Source organism: Manacus candei, unplaced genomic scaffold (genome assembly GCF_025592945.1).
Source record: "Manacus candei isolate 608988 ecotype Guabito, Panama unplaced genomic scaffold, ASM2559294v1 h1tg000007l, whole genome shotgun sequence".
NCBI lineage: Eukaryota > Metazoa > Chordata > Aves > Passeriformes > Pipridae > Manacus > Manacus candei.
In genome coordinates, this window is record NW_026138055.1 from 9,073,899 (window position 1) to 9,094,945 (window position 21,047).

General features: G+C 58.6%; 2 protein-coding genes across 2 annotated transcripts; one reads left to right on the forward strand and one right to left on the reverse strand.

The window, feature by feature from the left end:
* Positions 1 to 11,142: 11,142 nt before the first annotated feature.
* On the forward strand, positions 11,143 to 12,853 carry LOC127481774 (ribosome-binding protein 1-like). Its single transcript, XM_051811451.1, has 2 exons — positions 11,143 to 12,311; positions 12,734 to 12,853. The coding sequence occupies exon 1, from the start codon at positions 11,143 to 11,145 to the stop codon at positions 12,127 to 12,129; it is 987 nt and encodes a 328-aa protein (XP_051667411.1). The 3' UTR covers positions 12,130 to 12,311; positions 12,734 to 12,853.
* LOC127481780 (uncharacterized) lies at positions 12,301 to 20,217 on the reverse strand. The gene is made up of 5 exons (XM_051811464.1): positions 20,168 to 20,217; positions 17,825 to 17,951; positions 17,516 to 17,573; positions 16,049 to 16,100; positions 12,301 to 13,481 (listed from the first exon to the last, which is right to left on the reverse strand). Exons 2-5 carry the CDS (start codon positions 17,926 to 17,928, stop codon positions 12,994 to 12,996), a joined length of 702 nt encoding a protein of 233 aa, XP_051667424.1. The 5' UTR covers positions 17,929 to 17,951; positions 20,168 to 20,217; the 3' UTR covers positions 12,301 to 12,993.
* Positions 20,218 to 21,047: the final 830 nt, after the last annotated feature.

The following is a 21,047-nucleotide window of genomic DNA, read 5'->3' on the forward strand; positions in this document are numbered from 1 at the left end:
GGGGAAGGGGGTGCTCGCCCCGGGACCGGCAGAGCCCCGGAGTGTGGGGTGGGGGTGGCACAGACACCGGGCTGGGGGGAGTTGCACCGGGATGGGGGGGCACAGGCTCCGAGGAAGGGGGTGCTCGCCCCGGGACCGGGGAGGGACGGGGGCTCGGCAGAGCCGGGGGCGGGAGAGGCAGCGCAGAGCCGGCCGGGGTTCGGGAGGGGTTTTTTGGGGGGGGGAATGTCTCCCGTTGCGACCCCCGCTTACCTCCGGCGCGGCTCCCGCCCTCCTCCCCCGGCGCTGCTTGTTTTGAACCGCCCGTTCCCCCCCACTCTCCCGTTCCCGGTTTCCCGGCTCCCTCGGGCCGGGCGGGGCGGGCGGGGAGGAGCCGCGGCCGGGCGGGAACCGCGCGCGGGTTTTTTTTTTTTTTAGTTTTTTTTTTTTTTTTGGCTCTTTTCCCTTTTTTTTTTCCCCCCTTTCTCTTTTTCCCCCGTGCTCGGAGGAGGATGGAAGGAGGGAAGGAAGCCGTGCTGGGGTGGGTATGGGGATAGGGGGGGATGCCGCGCCGCTACTCACAGCGCCCCGGGGGAGCCCCCGCTCCGAGCCCTTCTCCTCGCCGCCGGCCGGGTTAAAGCTCCCGGGGCCGGGCTGGTGTAAACAACCTCCCCACATGGCTCGGCCCCTTCCTGCGCATTGGCTCCGCCGCTGCCTCGAAATGCAACGCCCCCGCCGGCCCCGGCCCCGGCCCCGGCCCCGCCGGGCTCAGCCGGCCCGGCCCGGGGGTACCCGCGGGGCTCCGGGCAGGGGGAGCGGCCCCGCGGTTCGTCCCGCGGCCCTCCTGGTTCTTCCCGGTCCTCCTCGGTTCTTCCCGGTCCTCCTCGGTTCTTCCCGCTTCTTCCCCCCTCCCCCGGTTCTTCCCGCTTCCCCCCCCCCCCCCCCCCCGCTTCCCCCCTGATTCTTCCCTGGTTCCCCCCCTGCAGCCCCCGGGGCTCCGCTTTTCACCCGAGCAGGCGCGGGGGGGTCGGTTCTTGTCGCTTCCCGAAGCTGTTTTGCGCTTATAAAGCCTGGGTTGGTGGGTTGGTTGGTTGGTTGGTTTGGTTTTAGTTTATTTTTGGGGGAGTTTGGGTGTTTTAAGTTTTGTCCCGTTGGAGGGTTTTACCTCTGAAGGGCTGGGGCTCTCCCTGCACCCCCTTCCCAAGGGATGGAGCTCCCCCTTCCCAAGGGATGGAGCTCCCCCTTCCCAAGGGATGGGGCTCCCTCTTCTCCAAGGGATGGAGCTCCCTCTTCCCAAGGGATGGGGCTCCCCCTGCTCCCCCTTCTCCAAGGGATGGAGCTCCCCCTTCCCAAGGGATGGAGCTCCCTCTTCCCAAGGGATGGAGCTCCCCTCCTCACCCCCTTCCCAAGGGATGGAGCTCCCTCTTCCCAAGGGACGGGGCTCCCCCTGCACCCCCTTCCCAAGGGATGAGGCTCCCCCTTCCGAAGGGATGGAGCTCCCTCTTCCCAAGGGATGGAGCTCCCCCTTCCCAAGGGATGGAGCTCCCCCTTCCCAAGGGATGGGACTCCCTCTTCCCAAGGGATGGAGCTCCCCCTTCCCAAGGGATGGGACTCCCTCTTCCCAAGGGATGGGGCTCCCCCTTCCCAAGGGATTTGGGGCTCCCCACACCCCTTCCCAAGGGATCGGGTTCCCCATCATCCCCTTCCCCTTGCCCCCAATTCCCTGCACTCCCCACCACCCCACTCTCCTTATCCCACCTCGGAGCATCCCTGCACCACATCCAGAACCTCCTGGTTTCCCCTGAGCAGCTTCCCCGGCCTCACTAATTCTGTTTATCAATAACTGAGAACTGAATGAACACCAGCAATGCCCCTTTCGGGGTTTATTTCAGTTTGGGGCGCTGGTTTTTCCCCCCCCTTCAAACCCCCCTCAGCTTTTCGTCCCCGTGGCAAAAAAAATCCCTAATTTTGCTGCTTTTGCCCCTTTATGGCAGAGCTGATGGTACCAACACTGGGCCTATTTCCAGCCTCCAAAAAAAAAAAAAAATGTGTATTTTTACCACCAACTAATAAACACAACGTAGGTGGGATTTTGCTGCCCTTGTCCGAGGTAAAACGCTGGGACAGGGCGGGGTTTTAATCACATAAAAGACAAAACCTCACGTGATTTCTCGACAACGTATCTGTATTTTTTTCCCTCCCAGTAAAAACAAGGTACCTTCTCCAACCCACCCAAACAGGAGCCAAAACCTCCTGTTCCAGCAGTGCTCCTAAATTTCCTCCTGACCTCCTCAGACTTGGGCTTCTAAGTCACCCCAGTGCCTGATTAAAATGAGAATTAAAATGAAAAGTGAGTTATTATGTGTGCAGAGGAGGGCAGGTGCCTCCTTGTGCTGCTGCAGCCCTTGAGTGGAGGCGTTTCAGAGCAGCCTCCCCTCGCAGCTCCCCCTCATGTCCCACCACGGTGGTCCCCTCATCTCCTGCCAGAGCGGCCCCTTGTATCCCCCTGGCTGCCCCTCATCTCCTCATGGCCACCCTACACCTCCCCTGATGGCCACTGGCTTCTCACCTCTCATCTCCTCCCTTATTTCCCCTCATGGACACCCCTCATCTCCCCCCATGTCTTCCCTCATGGACACCTCTCATCTCCCCTCATGGACACCCCTCATCTCCCCCCATATCTTCCCTCATGGACACCCCTCATGTCCCTCCATATCTCCCCTCATGGACACCCCTCATCTCCCCCATATCTTCCCTCATGGACACCCCTCATCTCCCCCCATATCTCCCCTCATGGACACCCCTCATCTCCTCCCATGTCTTCCCTCATGGACACCTCTCATCTCCCCATAATGTCCCCTTATGGACACCCCTCATCTCCCTCCATATCCTCCATCATGGACACCCCTCATCTCCCCCCACGATCTCCCCTCATGGCTGCCCCTCACATCCCATGGCCGCCCTTCATCTGCCCTGATGGTCACTGACCCCTCATCCCTCATGGCCACTGCTCATCTCCCCCCATAATCTCCCCCCACGGCCACCCCTCATCTCACTCCATGATCTCTTTCCCCTCATGGCTGCCCCTCGTGATCTCCCCTCAGGGCTGCCCCTCACATCCCATGGCCGCCCCTCATCCCTCATGGACACCGCTCATCTCCCCCTGACGTCCCCTCAGGGCTGCTCCTCACATCCCATGGCAGCCCCTCCTCTTCCTCCCATAATCTCCCCTCACATCCCATGGTCGCTCCTCATCACGATCTCCCCGCAGGTCAGCCCTTCATCCCTTGTGGACACCCCTCATCTCCCCCCATGATCTCCCCTCATGGCTGCCCCTCACGTCCCATGGCCGCCCCTCCTCTTCCTCCATGATCTCCCCTCACATCCCATGGCCACCCTTCATCTGCCCTGATGGTCACTGACCCCTCATCCCTCATGGCCACTGCTCATCTCCCCTCATGACCTGCCCTCAGGTCAGCCCTTCATCCCTCATGGACACCCTTCATCTCCCCCATGATCTCCCCTCAGGTCAGCCCTTCATCCCTCATGGACACCCCTCATCTCCCCCATGATCTCCCCTCAGGGCTGCCCCTCACACCCCATGGACAACCCTCATCTTCCTTATGATCTCCACTCACGCCCCATGGACAACCCTCATCTTCCTCCATGATCTCCCCTCATCTCCCTCATGATTCCCCCTCACAGACACCCCTCATGATCCCCCCTCATGGACACCGCTTATCTCCCTCATGATTCCCCCTCATGGACACCGCTCATCTCCCTCATGATCCCGCCTCATGGACACCCCTCATCTCCCCATGATCCTCCCTCATGGACGCCCCTCCTCTCCCCGCCACGATCTCCCCTCACGGCTGCCTCTCACACCCCATGGCCGCCCCTCATCTCCTCTGATGGTCACTGAGCCCTCACCCCTCACGGACACCCCTCACTCCCCCATGATGTCCCCTCACAGACACTCCTCCTGTCCCCCACGCTCTCCCCTCACGGCTCCCCCTCACGCCCCATGGACAACCCTCATCTTCCTCCATGATGTCCCCTCATCTCCCTCATGATTCCCCCTCACAGACACCCCTCACGATCCCCCCTCACGGACACCGCTCATCTCCCTCCTGATCCCCCCTCATGGACACCTCTGATCTCCCCCAAGATCTCCCCTCACGGCTGCCCCTCACACCCCATGGCCGCCCCTCATCCCCTGTGATGGTCACTGAGCCCTCACCCCTCACGGACACCCCTCACTCCCCCATGATGTCCCCTCACAGACACTCCTCCTGGCCCCCACGCTCTCCCCTCACGGCTGCCCCTCACGCCCCATGGACAACCCTCATCTTCCTCCATGATCTCCCCTCATCTCCCTCATGATCCCCCCTCACAGACACCCCTCATGACCCTCCCTCATGGACACCCCTCCTCTCCCCGCCATGATCTCCCCTCACGGCTGCCCCTCACACCCCACGGCCGCCCCTCATCCCCTGTGATGGTCACTGAGCCCTCATCCCTCATGGACACCCCATGATGTCCCCTCACAGACACTCCTCCTGTCCCCCACGCTCTCCCCTCACGGCTGACACACACACACACACACACACACACACACACACACACACGCGCGCGCGCGCCCCATTCCTGCCTCCCTCCCCGTCCCTCTCCCTCCCCGTGACGTCCCTGACGTGCCCCCCCCCCCCCCCGGCCCCCCGCCATTCCCGCCCCCCGGCGCTGCCGGGAACGGCGCGTGCCCTGCCCGCCCCCCCCTCCCGCGCGCTGGCTACGTGCAGTTCCCCACGAGGCGCCGCGCGCGCCCCCCGGCTGAGGGAACAGCGCGCGCGGCACGTTCGCGCCCCCGCCCGCCCGCGGGTGGGTGGGTGGGAGGAGGGAGGGAGGGAGGGAGGAGGACCGGGACCCACCAATGGCGAGAGGCGGCGCCGCAACGCCGGCCAATAGCGGCTCGCCCTGGGGGTAAAGTCCCGCCCCCTCGGGCGCCCATGGCGGCGCTGCGGGGAGAGCGGCGCCAGTGGTGGGAGGGGACTCGCGCCGGCGGTCGGAGGCGGTAGCGCGGTCGGTCCACGAGCCGCCTTATCTACCTCAGCCCACTCAATCCATCAGCCCTCAGTCCCCTCAATCCATCAGCCCTGAGCCCACTCAGCCCCCTCAGTTCATCAGCCCTCAGCCCCCTCAATCCATCAGCCGTGAGCTCCCTCAGCCCCCTCAATCTATCAGTCCTCAGCCCCCTGAACCCACTCAGTCCCCTCAATCCATCAACCCTGAGCCCCCTCAGCCCACTCAACTCCTTCAATCCATCAGTCCTCAGCCCCCCCGAGCCCACTTGGCCCCCTTCAATCCATCCGCCCTGAGCCCCCTGAGCCCACTCAACCCCCTCAATCCATCATCCATGAGCTCCCTCAGACCACTCAGCCCCTCAATCCATCATCCATGAGCTCCCTCAGACCACTCAGCCCCCTCAATCCATCAACCCTGAGCCCCCTCAGCTCACTCAGCCCCCTCAGTCCATCAGCCCTGAGCCCCCTCAGCCCATTCAGCCCCTCAATCCATCAGCCCTGAGCCCCCTCAGCCCACTCAACCCCCTCAATCCATCATCCATGAGCTCCCTCAGCCCACTCAGCCCCCTCAGCCCACTCAGCCCTCTTAATCCATCAGCCCTGAGCCCACTGAACCCCTTCAATCCATCAACCCTGAGCCCCCTGAGCCCACTGAACCCCCTCAATCCATCAGTCCTGAGCCCCCTCAGCCCCCTCAATCCATCAACCCTGAGCCCCCTCAGCCCCCTCAATCCATCAACCCTGAGCCCCCTCAGCCCCCCCAATCCCACTCAGCCCCTCAATCCATCAGCCCTGAGCCCCCTGAACCCCCAAGCTCACTTAGCACCCTCAATCCGTCAGCCCTGAGCCCCCTGAACCCACTGAACCCCTTCAATCCATCAGCCCTGAGCCCCCTGAACCCCCTCAATCCATCAGCCCTGAGCCCACTCGGCCCTCTCAGTCCTTCACCTCCTCACCACCTCAGCACCCTCAGCCCCCTCAGTCCTCTTAGCCCCCTCTGCCCTCTCAGTCCTCCATCTTTAGGCCCCTCAGCCCTTCATCTCCTCACCCCTTCAGCCCCCTCAGCTCTCTCAGTCCTTCATCTCCTCACCCCTTCAGCCCCCTCAGCTCTCTCAGTCCTTCATCTCCTCACCCCTTCAGCCCCCTCAGTCCCTCAGCCCTTCATCTCCTCACCCTTTCAGTCCCCTCAGCCCTTCATCTCCTCACACCTCAACCCCCTCAGTACTCTCAACCCCTCAGAATTTCAGCCCCTCAGGCCCCTCTGCCCTCCCAGTCCTTCATCCTTAGGCCCCTCAGTCCCTCAGCCCTTCATCCCCCTCAGCCCTTGCAGTCCTTCATCCCCTCAGTCCCTCACCCCTTCATCCCCTCAGTCCCTCAGCCCTTCATCTCCTCACCCCTTCAGCCCCCTCAGTCCCTCAGCCCTTCATCCCCTCAGTCCCTCAGCCCTTCATCTCCTCACCCCTTCAGCCCCCTCAGTCCCTCAGCCCTTCATCCCCTCAGTCCCTCAGCCCTTCATCTCCTCAGCCCTTCACCACCCTCAACCCCCTCAGCCCCGGTGAACGGGGGTTAAACGGCGACAGCTCAACCTCTGCTCGGCCCGAGGGGACCACAGCCAGTTTTGTTAAAAGGGAAAAGCTCGGTTAAAGTTCGAGGAAAACGATCTGGTGCTTTTAATTCTGTTTTCAGTGCCAGAAGCAAAGTTACGAGTCAAACATGTTGTATCTCCCGGGTATCCAGCCCGGGAGCGCAGCAACGTTCACAGCCCCTTTCCAGAGGCGTTTCCTCACCCTGTGTTTTACAAAATCCGTGAGTCTCCTCACGTAAGAGTGAATAAATAATTGTACCCATCAACTGAGTATCCTAAATCATGGAATCACGGGCTGCTTTGGGCGGGAAGGGACCCTAAAGCTCTTCCAGTTCTGACCCCGACACCTCCTACTATCCCGGGTTGGTCCAACCTTTCCTTGGGCACTCCCAGGGATCCAGGGGCAGCCACAGCTTCTCTGGGAATTCCAGCCCAGCCCCTCCCCACCCTCCCAACCAGGAATCCCTTCCCAATCTCCCCCCCAAATCTCCCCTTTCCCATTGGGATCCATTCCCTGGCTTCTGTCCCTCCAGCCCTTGTCCCCAGTCCCTCTCCAGCTCTCCTGGAGCCCCTTTAGGCACTGGAAGGGGCTCCAAACTCTCCCTGGAGCCTTCTCTTCTCCAGGTGTCCTCATGGATCTGGCGTGGAAAGGGAATTTAAAATTCATCCCATTTCACCCCCTGCCATGGGCAGGGACACCTCCCTCTATCCCAGGTTGGTCCAACCTTTCCTTGGACACTTCCAGGGATCCCGGCGCAGCCACAGTTTCCCTGGGAATTCCAGCCCAGTCCCCTCTCCCAGGGGAGAGTTTGTCCCCAGTATCCCACCTACACCTTGAAAACTTCTTCCAAGACCATGGAAAAACCACCTTAGGATTTTATTTGACCTCTCTGCTTCCCAGCTTTCCCGATTCTCACCGCACTAATTCTACCTTCGGTGCACAATAAAGAGTTTGGGCTTGATGTCAGATTAAATACCCTTTTTATACCAATAAATGTGAGGTGATTGACACATCGGTGAACCTGATCCCCGAAGGAGAAGGTCCAGGGGCTGGATTTGGAGCTGGAAGCCCCGACAAGGAGCGCGCGTGCCTTCCAAATCTTCCTCTGGATCGTTTCCCGCGGGGTCCAAAGCGTTTCTTTTGGGAACAGTTCACTTTTAACCCCCTTTAACAGCGCCGATACCCTTCCAATCCATCAATTCCTCCAAGAATCCCTTTTGGAATTCTCACTTCTCCTGCTCTCCACCACGTGGCTTTACCGGTTTCTACTTTTTTCCCCGACGGTTGCCAACTTCTGATTTGACTTTGGGAGCCTCGATAATTTCCCCAAGATCTGTTTCTTGCTGCCAATAAATCCCGCGTGCCTTCGTTATCGCGTGAGATATTCCCTGATTTCTCTTCGGGGTTTCCCTTCCCATCCCACAAAACCTCGATCTCTCGGAACCGCGTGGGGAACCTCGGCGAAAGATCCCAAATAAACAACGTTTAGTGGCACTTTTACGACTTTATAACTAAGACATCCTTCCTTCTGCTGATTTTTATTTCACTCTCTGTAGCATTCCCAATATTCCCCTGCATCCAGGGAACACCTCCCAGTTTTTTTAAATCGACTGTGCAACGTTTGAAACCGGAGGGGGGGAAACCCATGAGGAGAAAAAATCCCATATATTAAAAAAACCCCACAGGATGATCATTCCTTAATTTCAATCCCCTATTAAATATTAGCTCGAGCCCAACAAGGCTCGGCCATAAACCTGAGCTGGTTTTACCCTGCCCAGCGTTTCCCTTTGGCCTCCGTGCCTCGACCTCGGGAGATTAATAATTTCGGGATCCGCGGGAGCTCGGGATAAACCCCTTAAGTGCCTTTTTGGATCTATCCCTGTCACTCATTTTGTTTCGACAGGAGATGGAAGCCGAGCCAAGCCACACGACTCCGAAGTAACCAAAGTGAACTGGAGGCGTTTTCACTGGATTTTCCTGTTGGAAAAGACTCCGGAGCGGGAAAATCCAGGTCTCCACCAAGTTCCTAATCCTCGAGCCTTCGGGATGTGATGCCATAAAAACCCTCGGCTCGCGGGGTCGAGATGTTTGAGGCGGAAATGCGGGGAGGAGAAAATGAAGCAGATTTTTATCCGCCGTGAGGTCGAAGGAAAGAGTGAAAATTCCCCAAAAAAGCACCTTCTGGGATTCGGGATGCTGCCTGTTGCGTTTTCCAAGTACCCAACCGACTCATTGCTCATTCCCAAATCCAGCATCCCCTGGGCTGGGAATATCAGAAGAGGAGCTAAAACCCCTCCCAGCCTAAAAATGAAGACATATATTTTCCCGAAATCCCGGTTTTAGCAAAAAAACCACCCGGATTTGGGAAGAGTTTCCCTCGTTTTCCCTTGTTTTGCCAATCCTGCGTCGGCGAATTCACCAACACCAAGGCCTGGCCACGTCCCCACCACTGAACTCTCTTATCCCAAGGAGCAGAGTGACCTTATCCCAGTCAACTCCTCATCCGTGCCTGGGAATTATTTGGAATGTGACTTGACCCCGGGGCAAAACGTGGGAAAAGCCGGAATCGGGCTGTTGGGAAGAGGCGGAGTCCTCGCTTGGGCGCGACGGGACGGAGCCTCTGACTTGGGAGCGGATCCCATGACCTTCCCAGGAGGGAAGCTGGAGAGGGAGGGAAAAAAATTCCCAAGATTTCCAAGATTTCCCAGTTTTTCCAAGCAGCTACAAACCCTCCCAATCCAGCGGCGACCGTCGCGCGGTTGGGGGGAGAGAAGGGAAGGAGTTATCCATGAGGAATAATTTACATCCCCGCTGGTTTTAACCGAAACGATCCCTGTTTTTTTCCATATATTTTTCCAGCCAGCTGTGGTTATTCCAGCAAGCTGCTGGTGTGATCCCCACGCCCTCTTAATCCCATTTTCCCGGTTCTCCCATGCGGAATCGCGCCGGACTTTGGGAGGTGCCCGGGGGGATTATCCGCAAAGCCGGGCGCGGCCGAGCGGAACGTGACGTCAGGAACGACAGGAATAACCTCAGGGATTCTCACATGGATCGGGAAAGCTCCGTGGGGACCACGGGGGTTTTTGGGGATTTTTTTTGGAATTCACTTCCAGATTTAACGGGGAATTTGGCCCCTTGTCCGTACGGAGTCGGCGCTCCGTGCGAGGAGGGTTCGGAGCAAGCCGGGACGCGCTCGGGATTTCCAGTTGTGAGGCAAAGAAGGAAGCGGGAAAGAGGGATGTAAACATGGAAAAGGGAGCCCCAGGCCTCCTCCTCCTCCTCCTCCTCCTCCTCCCTCCCTGCTTTTCCAAGGGGCCGTGGAAGGAGCCTTTGGCCGGGTTGCAAATTCCCAACTGCCTCCGCTGGCTCTCTCCCGCTTCCAGCTGTTGGCTCCCGTTCCCTGCTTGACGCGACAGCTCCCGGGGAGGGGGAATTCCCTCCCAAAAAAAAGGGGGAAAATTAAAAATTATCCTTTTTTTTATTTTTGGATGAAAACTCGGCGTCAGGAGGATTTTCCAGGTGCCTTTTTAAGGCGAATAGGAAAAATGTTCGGAAATTCCGCGGGAGCGATCCCGGAGAGTCGGGAAAAACTGGAGTTTGGCAGGCACTGGATGGGCCGTGGAAAAGCAAAATCCTCCCCCCCTGAGGTGCTCTGGAAAGGAGGCTCTGCCTCCAAAAATGCTCCTCTGGGGGAGAAATCTCCTTAAAATCATCCCCTGGACAGGGAAAAGGCAATTTTGAAATCGAAAACCCTGGGATAACCGGCTTTTTTGGGAATGTTTGGGACACGTGGGGGCGATCCCGGAGCTCGCAGCCAGCGAAGAGGTTCGCTGGAGCCGCCGGGATTTTTCCAGGAGATGGGAGCAAATTCCAGCTTCTCCTCCTCTCCGTCAGCGCAGGGAAAAGCCAAGAGGGGAAGAGCCTCTCACGAGGTTCCCTTTTCCTGCTCTTTGCTGCCTCCTGATTTTTTTCTTTAACAAAAAAAACCCTCTGGCCTGTTTTCCCTATTTTTTTTCCCCCTCCCTTTCCCTTGGCTTCCTCATTTTTAACCCTTTTCCTTTCGCTCCCAGCACGGCTCTTCCTTCCCAATCCTCGTCCGGACAAAGCACTTGGTCCCGGCTCTGTCTGGCAGCGGAGCCAGCTTTGTTTTGGAAGTGGAGAGGATCCAAGGGGAGCGGATCCAAAGGGAGCGGATCCAAGCCAGGGAGATACGGAGCTCCTGGGAAAGAAGCCAAGGGCACTCACGCCGAGGAGGAGCCTCTTTGCCACGGATTGGACCATGGAGCTTCTCCACGGCATCCCAGGGGGAAAACTGTCCTGCTTGGAGAATGTTTGGAAGCGGGAAGGAGCTCCCACGTACCAGGGAAGCGGCGATCCGCCCGGATCCTGATGCTGGCGAGGAGGAAGGAGACCAAGGAGGAGCGTGACGGAGGTTTAGAAGATGGAAAGTGGCTCAGGGACAGGGAATTTTCCTTTAGGATGCAGGATAACGAGTGGAAATGGTTTGTGACAAGCCCAGATCCCTGTGGATCCTTCCGTCTCATTCCCCGGAGGAGCTGCGGCATTCCAGGGATGGGAAGCAGGGAAGGAGAAGGGATGGGAAGCAGGGAAGGGATGAAAAACAGGGAAGGAGAATGGATGGAAGCAGGGAAGGAGAAGGGATGGAAGCAGGGAAGAAGGGATGGGAAGCAGGGAAGGAGAGGGGATGGGAAACGGAAGGAGAAGGAATGGGAAGCAGAGAAGGGATGGGAAGCAGGGAAGGAGAAGGGATGGGAAGCAGGGAAGGAGAGGGGATGGGAAGCAGGGAAGAAGAAGGGATGGGAAGCAGGGAAGGAGAAGGGATGAAAAACAGGGAAGGAGAAGGGATGGGAAGCAGGGAAGGAGAGGGGATAGGAAGCAGGGAAGGAGAAGGGATGGGAAGCAGAGAAGGGATGGGAAGCAGAGAAGGGATGGGAAGCAGGGAAGGAGAGGGGATGGGAAGCAGGGAAGGAGAGGGGATGGGAAGCAGAGAAGGAGAAGAAGTGGAAGCAGGGAAGGAGAGGGGATGGGAAGCAGGGAAGGAGAAGAAGGGGAAGCAGGGAAGGAGAGGGGATGGGAAGCAGGGAAGGAGAGGGGATGGGACCTTGCCAATCCCTATGGAGCTGCAGCCAGAGAGGAAGTGCAGGGACATCCCAGGAGCAGGAACAGCAGCTCTGGAACTCCCGGCCCCCTCCAGGCCTTCCCAGCCTTTTGGGGGAGATAATCCCACACCCAAGATCCAGCAAAACACGCCTCTATCCCGCTCTAGCCTCATCCCCATTCCAGCAGAACCCCTGGAAACCACCCCAGGGACGACACGAGGCCCAGCAAGCTCGTTAAAAATGATTAAAATAACAATTAAGTGCCGTTTTTCCGGCTCCCCATCCAGAAACCCTCTCGCTCCCGGGAAGCAAAACCGCGGATTTTTCCCTGGGATCCAAGCTGGATGGAATCCCAGAAACATTTAGGCTGGAAAAGGCCTCGGAGACGTCGAGTCCAAACATCCCCCAGCGCTGCCAAGGCCACCCCGTGTCCCCAAGTGCCACATCCACAGGGATTTGAGATCCCTCCAGGAATGGGTGTCCTGGGCTCCAAGGAATCTCCAGGATGTCCTATGCCAGGCTCCAGGCAGCTCCAGGGAATCTCCAGGGTGTCCTGTGCTCCTAGGAATCTCCAAAGGTGTCTTGTACTCCAAGAAATCTCCAGGGCATCCTGTAGTCCAAGGAATCTCCAAAGGTGTCCTGTGCTCCAAGGAATTTCCAGGGTGTCCTGTGCTCCAAGGAATCTCCAGCTTGTCCTATGCCAGGCTCCAGGCAGCTCCAAGGAATCTCCAGAGTGTCCTGTGCTCCAAGGAATCTCCAGGGTGTCCTGTGCTCCAAGGAATTTCCAGGGTGTCCTGGGCTCCAAGGAATTTCCAGGGTGTCCTGTGCTCCATGGAATCTCCAAAGGTGTCCTGTGATCCAAGGAATCTCGGTGTCCTGTGCTCCAAGGAATTTCCAGAGTGTTCTATGCTGGTCTCCAGGCAGCTCCAAGGAATCTCCAGATTGTCCTGTGCTCCAAGGAATTTCCAAGGTGTCCTGTGCTCCAAGGAATCTCCAAAGGTGTCCTGTGCTCCAAGGAATCTCCAGCTTGTCCTATGCCAGGCTCCAGGCAGCTCCAAGGAATCTCCAGGGTGTGGTGTGATCCAAGGAATCTCCAGGGTGTGGTGTGATCCAAGGAATCTCCAGGGTGTCCTGGGCTCCAAGGAATTTCCAGAGTGTCCTATGCCAGGCTCCAGGCAGCTCCAAGGAATCTCCAGATTGTCCTGTGCCCCAAGGAATCTCCAGGGTGTCCTATTCCACATCCAGGTGTCTCTCCGGGAGCGGTGGCGGCTCCTCCTCCTCCTCCTCCTCCCCGGGGCTCTCCGGGGCTCGGGGGTTTTCCCGGGATTGCCACGGCCGGGGCATCCTGCACACCCAGGCGTACACGGGAATTCCGGGGCTCCGCTCCCTTCCCAACCCCTCCGGCTCGGGAATGCCGGGATCGCCGCCTTCCAGCCGGGATGGGGGGTCTCCGTCCCCCGGAGCCTCGTCCGGTGTCCAGGATTTGTCCCTGATGCTCTCGTAGATCCGTCCCTCGGCTCCCGCCGCGGGATCCGCCTCGGCATTCCCGGGAATCGCCGGGAGCTGCCGGTGCCGCAGGAACTCGGGGGTCCTGGCGGGAGGCTCGGAATTCGGCTGGGAATTCGGGTGGGAATGCCGGGGGTCTCCCAGGGAGGGGTTATCCCGGTGATCCGCGGATCCGTCCGCCCGCTGCTGGGGCTCGCCGGGAACGGGGGTTCCTGCGGGGAGGGAAATAGGGATACTGAGCTGGGAAAGGCCATGGAGAGGGGATCCCCATCCCGGGATCCCGGCCCTTCCTTCCCTGATTTCGGGAGGCTCGGCTCCCGACTGGCAGTGCCAGTCTGGGAATTCCAAAGGGAAGGAGGCTCTGGAGAAGCTGCCTCGGTGGGTGTTCCTTGTCCTGCCGGAGCTCAGAGGGGGTTTTTTTTGGGGGGGAAGGACCCTCAGGGTGGGGGTTGGAGCCGCCAAATTCCTGCTGTGTCCCGGCGGGAAGAGGGGCCTGCCCGGGCAGCACCACAGGGGGAGCACCCCAGTGGGAGCACCCCGATATGGGCACCCAAATATGGGCATCCCAAAAGGAGCACCCCAACATGGGCACCCCAATATAGGCACCTAAATGGGAGTACCCCAATATGGGCAACCCAACATGGGGACCCCAATGGGATCACCCCAATATGGGCATCCCAATATGGGCACCCCAACATGGGCACCCAAATATGGGTACCCCAACATGGGCACCCAAATATGGGTACCCCAACATGGGCACCCCAATGGGAGCACCCCAATATGGGCACCCCAGTGGGAGCACCCCAATATGGGCACCCAAATATGGGCGCCCCAATATGAGCACCTCAACATGGGCACCCCAGTATAAGTGCCCTAGAATGAGCACCCCAATGGGAGCACCCCAATATGGGCATCCAAATATGGGCACCCCAATATGAGCACCCCAGTGGGAGCACCCCAATGGGGGCACCCCAACATGGGCACCCCAACATTGGCACCCCAATGGGAGCACCCCAATATAGGCACCTAAATAGGAGTACCCCAATATGGGCAACCCAATATGAGCACCCCAATGGGAGCACCCCAACATGGGCACCCCAACATAGGGACCCCGATGGGAGCACCCCAATATGAGCACCCCAACATGAGCACCCCAATATGGGCATCCCAATGGGAGCACCCCAATATGGGCACCCCAACATTGGCACCCCAATATGGGCACCCCAATGGGAGCACCCCAATATGGGCACCCCAACATGAGCACTCCAATATGGGCATCCCAATGGGAGCACCCCAATATGGGCACCCCAATTTGAGCACCCCAATTTGAGCATTTGGGGTTCAGGGATGGTGCCCCAACCCCATTTGGGTTATATGGGAACCCCATTTGGGGTTCAGGGGTGGAGCCCGGACCCCATTTGAGATATGTGGGGACCCCATTTGAGGTTCAGGGATGAAGCCCCAACCCCAATCCCATCTGGGTTATGTGGGAACCCCATCTGGGATATGTGGGAACCCCCTTTGGGATTCAGGGGTGGAGCCCAGACCCCATTTGGGATATGTGGGAACCCCCTTTGGAATATGTGGGAACCCCCTTTGGGGTTCAGGGGTGGAGCCCAGACCCCATTTGGGGTTCAGAGATGGAGCCTGAACCCCCTTTGGGATATGTGGGAACCCCCTTTGGGGTTCAGAGGTGGAGCCCAGACCCCATTTGGGATATGTGGGAACCCTTTTTGGGGTTTAGGGATGGAGTTCTGACCCCATTTGGGATATGTGGGAAGCCCATTGGGGTTCAGGGGTGGAGCCCCAACCCCCTTTGGGATATGTGGGAACTCCTTTGGGGTTCAGGGGTGGATCCCAGACCCCCTTTGGGATATGTGGGAAGCCCCTTTGGGATATGTGGGAACTCCTTTGGGGTTCAGGGGTGGATCCCAGACCCCCTTTGGGATATGTGGGAAGCCCCTTTGGGATATGTGGGAACTCCTTTGGGGTTCAGGGGTGGATCCCAGACCCCCTTTGGGATATGTGGGAAGCCCCTTTGGGATATGTGGGAACCCCCTTTGGGGTTCAGGGGTGGATCCCAGACCCCCTTTGGGATATGTGGGAACCCCTTTGGGGTTCCGGGTGCAGCCCCGCCCATCCGTGGCCAAGGCCCGGCTCAAGGTCTCGGAGCTCCTCCAAGTTCATATCCCAGGAAATCATTAACTGGGATGTGCCGGCACGGGATGAGCCCCGGCACCTTCGGACTGCGGGGCCCTTCCCAGGGCACGGCCACATCCCACTGGGAATGAGGGCCCCAACATCCCAATGGGAATGAGGGCCCCAACATCCCAATGGGAATGAGGTTCTCATCCCATAGCCCTTCCCAACATCCCAGTGGGAATGAGGGCCCCAACATCCCAATGGGAATGAGGGCCCCAGCATCCCAGTGGGAATGAGGCCTCCATCCCATGGCCCTTCCCAACATCCCAGTGGGAATGAGGCCCCCATCCCATGGCCCTTCCCAACATCCCACTGGGAATGAGGCCCCCATCCCAGGGCCCTTCCCAACATCCCACTGGGAATGAGGCCCCCATCCCAGGGCCCTTCCCAACATCCCACTGGGAATGAGGCCCCCGTCCAGCTGCTCCCCGCAGCTGCAGCGGGATCCAGGGAGAATCCATGGGCCAGAGGGCCCCGGGAGCGCCCGCAATTCCAGAGGGACGCGGCAATTCCAGAGGGACACGGCAATTCCAGAGGGACACGGCAATTCCATCCCTGTCCCCATCCCAGGCCTCACCTTTGGGAAGCGCTGCTCCCGCGGTGCCGGATCCCGGCTGGACCATCCTCACCTGCGGGGGGTGGAGACGGCTGTGCCCGACATTCCCAGCGCTCCCGGATCCTCCCTGGAGTGGATCCCAATGGATCCCAACGCTCCCGGATCCTCCCCGGAGCAGATCCCAATGGATCCCAACGCTCCCGGATCCTCCCCAGAGTGGATCCCAATGGATCCCAACGCTCCTGGATCCTCCCTGGAGTGGATCCCAATGGATCCCAACGCTCCCGGATCCTCCCTGGGAATCCTGTATCCCACTGGGCCGTCCCTCCTGTCACTGGGAGGCTGTCCCAGCCCACGGGATGTGGGAATGGGGGACACGCGGGGACAGGGGTGTGAGGGGACAGGGATGTGTGGGATAAGGGATGTGTGGGATCAGGGATATTTGGGATCAGGGATGTGTGGGAACAGCAGGACACGGTGGGGACAGGGATATGGGGGGACAGGGATGTGAGGGGACAGGGATGTGTGGGATCAGCGGGACACTGTGGGGATGGGGATGTGTGGGACAGGGATATGTGGGATCAGGGATGTTTGGGATCAGCAGGACACTGTGGGGACAGGGATGTGTGGGACAGGGATATGAGGGGACAAGGATATTTGGGATCAGGGATGTTTGGGATCAGGGATGTGTGGGATCAGCAGGACATGGAGAGGACAGGAATATTTGGGATCAGGGATGTTTGGGATCAGCAGGACAGAGTGGGGACGGGGATGTGTGGGATCAAGGATATGTGGGATCAGGGATGTTTGGGATCAGGGATGTTTGGGATCAGCAGGACACTGTGGGGACAGGGATGTGTGGGACAGGGATATGAGGGGACAAGGATATTTGGGATCAGGGATGTTTGGGATCAGGGATGTGTGGGATCAGCAGGACATGGAGAGGACAGGAATATTTGGGATCAGGGATGTTTGGGATCAGCAGGACAGAGTGGGGACGGGGATGTGTGGGATCAAGGATATGTGGGATCAGGGATGTTTGGGATCAGGGATGTTTGGGATCAGCAGGACATGGTGGGGACAGGGATGTGTGGGACAGGGATATGAGGGGACAGGGATATTTGGGATCAGGGATGTTTGGGATCAGGGATGTGTGGGATCAGCAGGACACCATGAGGACAGGGATATTTGGGATCAGGGATGTGTGGGATCAGCAGGACATGGAAGGGACAGAGATATGAGGAGACAGGGATATTTGGGATCAGAGTTTGGGATCAGCAGGACATGGTGGGGACAGGGATATTTGGGATCAGGGATATTTGGGATGTTTGGGATCAGCAGGACACCGTGGGGACAGGGATATTTGGGATCAGGGATATTTAGGATGTTTGGGATCAGCAGGACACGGTGGGGACAGGGATATTTGGGATCAGGGCTATTTGGGATGTGTGGGATCAGCAGGACACCGCGGGCACCCCCCGCACTCACCCCTCGGACCATCCCAGGGGTTTCTTTCCCGCTCCGGGTGGAAAATCTCCGGCCGGAGCTGCCGAGGGAGAAGAAGAAGAAGGGCCGGGCCACATCCCATTCCCAGGAATTCCGGGATCAGGGTGGGCTCAGAGGTGACACCCCCTCCATCCCCTCTCCCACCCCCTTTTCCCGGTGCTTCCCTTCTCCCCTGGCTCCGGGAGCTTCCCTGTCGCCACCTGCGGCATTCCCAGCGGGAAACCCTCGGGAAGGATCCCGATGCCGGCGGTTTATCCCGATCCCGGCGGTTTATCCCGATCCCGGCCGTACCTGGGCCGGAGGGAGCAGAGGAGCAGCAGGAGCAGCAGCGCCGGGGCCACCAGGGCCACCAAGGCCAGCGGGGCCACCAAAGGGCCGGGAAGGGCCAGAGCCATCGGATCCCGAGGGGTGGGAACGGCTGGGAGAGAGAGGGTAGGGATGGGATAACTGGGATAACGGGGATGGGGGAGTAATGGGATTGGGGTAATTGGGATGGGGTAATTGGAGTGGGGTTGGGATAATTGGGATGGGGTAATTGGGATGGGAATAGGGTAATTGGGGTGGGGTTGGGATAATAATGGGGTAATTGGGATGGGGTTGGGGTAATTGGGGTGGGAATGGGATAATTGGGATGGGGATGGGGTAATTGGGATGGGGTAATTGGGATGGGGTTGGGATAATTGGAATGGGGTAATTGGGACGGGGTAATTGGGATGGGAATGGGGTAATTGGGATGGGGAATGGGATAATAATGGTGTTGGAATAACTGGGATGGGAATGGGATAATAATGGATTTGGGTAATTGGGGTGGGTTTGGGGTAATTGGGATGAGGATGGGATAATTGGGATGGGGATGGGGTAACTGGGGTGGGATTAGGTAATTGGGGTGGGAATGGGATAATTGGGATGGGAATGGGATAATAATGGGGTTGGGATAACTGGGATGGGGTTGGGATAATTGGAATGGGGTAATTGGGATGGGAGTGGAGTATTTGTGATGGGATAATTGGGAGGGGGTAATTGGGATGGGAATGGGATTATAATGGGGTTAGGGTAATTGGGATGGGATTAGGATAATTGGGATGGCAATGGGATAACAATGGGGTTGGGATAACTGGGATGGGATTGGAATAATTGGGATGGGGTTGGGATAATTGGGATGGGAATGGGGTAACTGGGATGGGTTTGGGGTAATTGGGATGGGGATGGGATAATAATGAGATTGGGGTAATTGGTATGGAATTGGGGTAATTGGGATGGAATTGGGGTAACTGGGATGGGGATGGGATAATAATGGGGTTGGGGTAATTGGGATGGGGATGGGATAATTAGGATGGGGTAATTGGGATGGGAATGGGATAATAATGGAGTTAGGGTAATTGGGATGGGGATGGGGTAATTGGGAAGAGGATGGGAAAAGTGGGATGGGAATTGGATAATAATGGGGTTGGGGTAACTGGGATGGGGATGGGATAATTGGGATGGAGATGAGCAATTGAGATGTGATTGGGATAATTGGGATGGGGTTGAGGTAATTGGGGTGGGGTAATTGGGATGGGAATGGGATAATTGGGATGGGAATGGGAAAATTGGGATGGGAATGGGGTAACTGGGATGGGGTTGGGATAATAATGGAGTTGGGGTAATTGGGATGGGAATGGGTGATTGGGATGGGATAATAATGGAGTTGGGGTAATTGGGATGGGGATGGGATAATAATGGAGTTGGGGTAATTGGGATGGGAATGGGGTAATTGGGATGGGATTGGGATAATTGGGATGGGAATGGGGTAACTGGGATGGGGATGGGATAATAATGGGGTTGGGGTACTTGGGATGGGAATGGGGTAATTATGGGGTTCCTGGCAGGGGGGAGCAGAGCTGGGGGAGAGATGACTGGGATGGGTTTGGGATTTATGGGATGGGGTCGGGATAATAACGAGGCTCACGGGGCTACTTAGGGGGTCTCCCATTCTCCCTTCAACACCGGGAGCAGTTTTTTCCAGGGATCCCTCCCCACCCTTTGATCCCACGGGGATTGTCCCACCGCTCCGCCCCCCTTTTTCCCAGAGGGCAGGAGGATTTTTGGGATGCGGGAAAGCCGGGGTGGGGGGGAGGGGGGAGCGATCCCGGCGCGTGGAGGCGACGTTGGGACACACCGGGAATGATGTTGGACGTTCCCAAATCCCCCCCCACCCCCGGAGCGAACCCGCCTCCCAAAAAAACCCCGACTCCTCCTTCCTTTCTCCCAAGCCCCCGCCGCTTCCTAAAACTCCGGGAGTTCGGGAGGGAGATTCCCAAACTCCCGCCGGGCCCATCCCGCTCTGCCGGGGGGGGGGGGGTGACTCAGCCTTTCCCGGAATTCCCGGGATTTGGGACCCCCCTGGGCGGGACCGCAGGAATTTTATTTTTCCCCTCTGGGATAAAACCGAACCCCGGGATTTATTCCCGACGGCTGGAATAAACCCGCGGGGGTTTGGGAATGGCGACATTCCAAGCGCTGCTCGTGCCGCCGGGTTTGGGCGAGCTCGGGCTCGGCTTTGCTCGCCAACCCCCCCCCAAATCCAGGGACGAGGGGGAGATTTGGGGCCGGGGGTGGGGCGGAATTCCCGCCCCGCTGGGAATTCCCACTCACCTCGCGGCGGGTCCGGGATGGGATGGGATGAGCCGGGATGGGATGGGATGGGATGGGCAGGGCTGGCACAGCCGCTCCCGTCCCGCTTCACCTTTGGCCGGGAAGGGAAGGTTGGGTGGCACCCGCCGCTCCCAGGATTCCCGATCCCGGGGAGGGACACACCCCGGGGATCCCGTGGGAACGGCGCGGGAAAACCCGCACCCCGGAAACCTGCACCCCACGGGGGGTCCCGGTGTCCCAAAAAGGGGTCCTGTAACCTCAGAGGGGTCCTGATACCCCAAAAGGGGATCTTGAACTCCCAGAGGGGTCCTGGTACTCCAAAAAGGGGATCCTGAAACCCCACAGGGTTCTGGTGCCCCAAAGGGGTCCTGTAACCTCAGAGGGCTCCTGGTACCCCAACAGGGGATCTTGAACTCTCAGGGGGCTCTTGGTGCCCCAAAAAGGCATCCTGAAACCCCAGGGGGGTCCTGGGACCCAAAGGAGAATCTTGAACTCCCAGGGGGGTCTTGGTATCCCAGAAGGGGATCCTGAAACCCCACAGGGGTTCTGGTGCCCCTAAAAGGGATCCTAAAACCCTAGAGGGTCCTGGTGTCCCCAAAGGGGTCCTGTACCCCCACGGGGTCCTGGTGTCCCAAAAAGGGGGTCCTGTAACCTCAGAGGGCTCCTGGCACCCCAAAAGGGGATCTTGAATTCCCAGGAGGGTTCTGGCACCCCAAAAGGGGATCCTGCACTTCCAGAGGGGTCCTGGTACTCCAAAAAGGGGATCCTGAAACCCCACAGGGTTCTGGTGCCCCAAAGGGGTCCTGTACCCTCAGAGGGGTCCTGGTGCTCCAAAAAAGGGGATCCTGAAACCCCACAGGGTTCTGGTGCCCCCAAAGGG